Raw genomic sequence first — 5,000 nt, 5'->3', positions numbered from 1 at the left:
CCACTTACTTTTTTTTATTTTTCCATTATTGAATTTTACACTTTTTCTTTTTTATTACAAATAGAAACTTTTTCAAAATATCAAGAATCTTTTTATTCTTCCTTCAAATAGAAAGACTATTGCTTTTGAAAAAAAAAGTAAAAAGCCCCTTATCGGATTTGAACCGATGACTTACGCCTTACCATGGCGTTACTCTACCACTGAGTTAAAAGGGCCCTTTTTCTTTCTTTCAATTTCTAAATAAGGAACTAGCATGACTAGTACATATATTTGTTACTGTGTATACTTATTCTATAAATTTATATAAATTATTTCTATAAATTTATATAAATTATATAAATTAAATGATATAAATGGGATTAGAATACATGTACATCAATATCTATTATTTGTATAATGACTCATCAAAGAACAAAAAATTGGATTTACCTAGTGAATAGAATATAGTTAAAAAAAAGAATTGATTAAGATTGGATTTGATCCATATCAAATATATTATTTCAAAATGGATTCTTGAAGTCATTCTAATCATAACACTAAATTCTTTTTATTGATACATAAATGTACTCACAAAATAAAATATTTCATCGAAACATTGATAAAATCGAATCATTGATAAAATGGATTCAATATGTTCTGTCCCTAAACCAAATTTTTATTTTTTTATTGAAAAATTCTATTTTCCAAAGTTTTTTTTCTTAGTATTAGATATAAATCTACCTATCGAATCTTAGTATTAGTAATAAATGATAGAAATGAAGTTTTAACCTCTCGTCCTTTGCAACAAACGAATCATTCCTGTGAAGAATTTTCTCTTTATTGGAACATTACTTCTTTTTTTTTCTTATTATGACTGGAATAAAAAAATTTAGAAATATAAATGATTAATAAAAAATTTCTATGGAATTATGAAAGAACGAAAAATATTTTTTTTTATCGAATCATATCATTATATTGACAATTGCAAAAAACTGTTCATACTATGAACGTAGTATAATGGCGGTCGGGCAAGTATGCCCCCATCGTCTAGTGGTTCAGGACATCTCTCTTTCAAGGAGGCAGCGGGGATTCGACTTCCCCTGGGGGTAGGGTGTTACGAAAGGAAGTTGATCAAAAATTTTCAATAAAAACTGAAATGTATTCTTCCTATTGTGCTGGGTCGATGCCCGAGCGGTTAATGGGGACGGACTGTAAATTCGTTGGCAATATGTCTACGCTGGTTCAAATCCAGCTCGGCCCAAGAATTTGCCGATCCACTATGAAATTCTATAACCCATTTATAGTTCTCTGGAAATGACTGATGTGCTATGATACGGAAGAATCAAAATATTAAACATATCTAAGGTTATTTCTTTTTTTTCTGTATTCCATATTTCTTTCCACAAATTCAAAATCTTGTTAATAATCGGTATTCATGTCAAGATCTGTAAGTAGAAAATATAAGGAAAAATTGAAAAAAAAAATATTTTTTTTTCATTGATTCAATTTTCAATCGATTTGTTAATAGAATAAGAATAAGAAACGGATTACGAGTAATTTGTGTCGATCTCACTAAAGTGGATATCGATATACATATCAATATATAAAAAAATGCGCTTTTTTCATTTACAACAAAAAGGTTCGAATCCGAAATAGAAAAAGAAAAGGTTTGACAGAAACGGTCCGTAAAAATATTTATACAGTACACCCCTTTCCCTGGGATTGTAGTTCAATTGGTCAGAGCACCGCCCTGTCAAGGCGGAAGCTGCGGGTTCGAGCCCCGTCAATCCCGTTGGATATAAATCCAAAAAAATAAAAAAGAAATTCCTTTTTTGTGTATTTGTAGGGAATCAAATTGATAAACAAAATTTTATTTGGGGCCCCCCCTGCTTTTTCATTTGTTTCGCCGAAAAAGGAAGGAAAGGGATTTTGGACTTTCATCAAGAATAAATGTTTTTTTGTTTTATTTAGTATGGATAAAAGATCTTCCTATGTTATACTATTTCATGAGTTGATTTGATAGCTCAGATTTTGTGATTCATGATATTGATCCGATTTGATATCATTGAAATCCAATTTATACCATTGTTGAAAGATTGAACATTTCTATGGGATTAAATCCCGAATTTTTTTTTTAGAAATTTAAGAGAAATAGAACATAATAAAGATTATGGAAGTAAATATTCTCGCATTTATTGCTACTGCACTGTTTATTCTAGTTCCTACTGCTTTTTTACTTATAATTTATGTAAAAACGGTAAGTAAAAGTGACTAATTTCCCTGAAATATGATTTCTTCATTTTTATGAATGATTTAAAAAAATGATCGTACAATCAGCGTAATCCAGATAGTAGAAATCAATTTGATTTCTACTATCTGAGAATTGCGTCCAATTTTTTTTTTCAGATTCTTTTTACAAACAATTCCGGTATCTTAGGAAAAAAAGGGGGTAAAAAAACAGGAATGGTTATTACACGGTCCGCCATTTTCCATATATATATATATATCTATATAACCAGGTTAAGCGTCAGTTCATCGAAATAGAAATTTTAAGAAAAATTTGATTGGAATAGGAATCCATTTCTTCTTCTTTTTGATTCCCTTGTTTTTCTCAAAATAGGAATATGGGAATAATGAAAATATTTGTTTGATTGAAAGAGTATTTTCAATTCCTATAAGATACATAGAATACATTACACTACTAAAATATAATAGAATCAAGATAGATTTTCTATTTGAACTCAATTAATTAGTATTAGTTTAAATGAAATATTTTCATTCAATAGTTTCGAAATTCAAAAATTCAGGTAGAAATCAACAAGGTTACTTGGATCCCTTAACTCAATTTTTAGTATCCCTATAGCCCACTTCTTCCCCATACTACGAGGGAAAGGGAAAATGAAAAAACTACCATTAAAGCAGCCCAAGCAATACTTACTATATCCATGTAAATTTTGTCTCCTATCTCTATAAATATGAAGGAACTATTTCATTATTTTTTCAAATTTTTTATTCTATTCTTTTTTTTGTATTATTCGCTAAAAATACTATACTATAATAGTGGAATTGCTATTACAGAGTCAAAAAAAGGATTCTGGGCTAACATCATTCACGAAAAACAAGAATTCATTCTATTTATTAGTTATTAGAACATCTAAAAAGTTTTTTTTGATTATTTTTAGTAAAATCATAAAACATTAAACATAAAAAAATTATAGGAAGTTATAAGTCAATGAATGTTACTACCAGGTGGGAATATTAAGATTTCTCTTTTATCATTTCCTTAAGGATTTCATAAAAAAAGAATCAAGACAGATTCATTTGCATACTTATACTCTTCTTTCTATTTGAAATAGTCCCTTAAATGTCTCCCAATTCGTTCTCTAAAATAATTAAAAAAACTTTTTTTCTTTTCTATTCGATTTTAGAATCAAAACTTTTTAATTTTATTAGAATATAGAATATGAAAATCTAAAGAATACTTTTTTTGAATATTACGAAAGCGAATTAGCTAAATTAAAGCTATTAAATAGAATTGATCTAAATAAATAATATTGATAAAATGTGGAAGCACTCATAAACTTTAAATTAGTCTGTATAGAAGGTTTTTCTTCTGCCTTTTCTCTACCTAAAAATGGACTTTCCTATCCGACTTATTCTTAATCCAATCTAATAAAAGACCCAGTCAGGAGACAGACACTACAATAGTTGTGTAGTGAACGAACTATCATTTCTAAATTTATGGATTCCTTTTCACTACTAGAATCTTTCCTTGAATTCGAGACAAAAATATTTACAACATTTTTTAAGCTACTGATGCTTATAATTTCGAATCAAACGCAATTCTCAAGACTCCTTTTCCCTCGCTTGCTTCTGTTGGAAAAAAAGTTTTCTAAAAAAACGTAATATAATCTTTCATTTACAGTTTCTTATCGATCAGGCGACACCCGGATTTGAACTGGGGAAAAAGGATTTGCAGTCCCCCGCCTTACCACTCGGCCATGCCGCCAATAAAAATATAGATATGAAGTTTTTGAGAATACTCCCCCCTTTTCTTTCTATTGAAAAATTGAAAAACAATCTTGAGACAAATCGCAACCGTTAACTATTCTTTTATGAATTATTCTTGAATATTTGAATAGAAATTTTTTTTTCTTAATGAGATCAGAAAATAAAAATTGATACATAACCAATCAATATTGCTTTTTTTTTTAACTTTGTTCATTCTAATTATAACAGCAACTTTCAATATATGTAAACCCTAGAATATCAATTTGATCTGTTACACAGATATTATCTAATCGAGTATCTTATCCATATCTATATAGATATAGAATACCAATACTATACGGTATTTTCAAGAAATTATCGTGCTTATTCTTTTTTTACAATTTTCAATAGAAAATTTGTAAAAATTCACACAACATGTTATGTGTTTGTTATCCTGAACAAATATGACTGCAATAAAGTTAGAGACAGATCTATAGCTGCAGTTAAATATATGCATGTTTCAAAAATACAAGCCTTATTACATTACACATAACATACTCTAATCATATTCTCCCCAATTCTCTCCAAAATACTTCACTTCAAAATATATCTTTTCTTGACAATTTCGAATGGATTTTTTTTTGTATCCAATTGAATTTGAATATGTAATATCATAATAATGATAGAAATGAAATGCATTTTTTTAGATTCCTAAAAAAAAGATTGAAATGCCCGTAGAAATTTCCAATCCTTTTTTAGATTAGACTTTCGATTCTATCTGTTTGTTTTGTTGCAAATTCCTTCGAAGTTGAGTATCAAATTCTAATATTTCTTTCTCTTTTCATAATAGGTATTTCATACACTAAGAAATATTTGATACACGGGATTAGGTAAGATTTCATGTAATTCAGTATAAAGAATAGAAATTCCAATATTGCTAAATGGATTCATGTGATTTGATGAAGCATGACAGCAAATCGTGGAATATTTTTCGATAAAATTCACGGGGAAATTGAAAATGCTTGGGAGTG

The 5,000-nt window shown here is 28.3% G+C and overlaps 1 protein-coding gene, 3 non-coding genes and 1 pseudogene across 5 annotated transcripts in view; 3 read left to right on the top strand and 2 right to left on the bottom strand.

Moving 5' to 3' along the window:
• Nucleotides 1-143: 143 nt before the first annotated feature.
• On the bottom strand, nucleotides 144-215 carry TRNAT-GGU. Its single transcript has one exon. It is a non-coding gene; the product is annotated as a tRNA-Thr (tRNA).
• Nucleotides 216-229: 14 nt separating this feature from the next.
• Nucleotides 230-4,795, top strand: LOC114171577. The gene has a single exon (XM_028056523.1). It carries the CDS (start codon nucleotides 997-999, stop codon nucleotides 1,087-1,089), a length of 93 nt encoding a protein of 30 aa, XP_027912324.1. The 5' UTR covers nucleotides 230-996; the 3' UTR covers nucleotides 1,090-4,795.
• Nucleotides 1,698-1,771, top strand: TRNAD-GUC. The gene has a single exon. It is a non-coding gene; the product is annotated as a tRNA-Asp (tRNA).
• Nucleotides 3,918-3,988, bottom strand: TRNAC-GCA. Its single transcript has one exon. It is a non-coding gene; the product is annotated as a tRNA-Cys (tRNA).
• A 147-nt stretch (nucleotides 4,796-4,942) lies between the features above and the next one.
• Nucleotides 4,943-5,000, top strand: part of LOC114171578 — a 6,199-nt pseudogene continuing 6,141 nt past the window's right edge. The window contains exon 1 of the transcript XR_003601588.1: nucleotides 4,943-5,000. This exon is cut by the window's right edge and continues 3,193 nt beyond it. The product of XR_003601588.1 is annotated as a DNA-directed RNA polymerase subunit beta-like (transcript).

The sequence above is a fragment of the Vigna unguiculata genome, unplaced genomic scaffold, assembly GCF_004118075.2.
Source record: "Vigna unguiculata cultivar IT97K-499-35 unplaced genomic scaffold, ASM411807v1 contig_3, whole genome shotgun sequence".
NCBI classification, from domain to species: domain Eukaryota; kingdom Viridiplantae; phylum Streptophyta; class Magnoliopsida; order Fabales; family Fabaceae; genus Vigna; species Vigna unguiculata.
The sequence above is the reverse complement of the archived record's forward strand: the minus strand, read 5'-3'. Positions and strand labels throughout refer to the sequence as shown.

Coding starts and splice junctions, on each gene's coding strand:
- LOC114171577 (XM_028056523.1), top strand. CDS start 997: ATGGCGGTCGGGCAAGTATGCCCCCATCGTCTAGTGGTTCAGGACATC.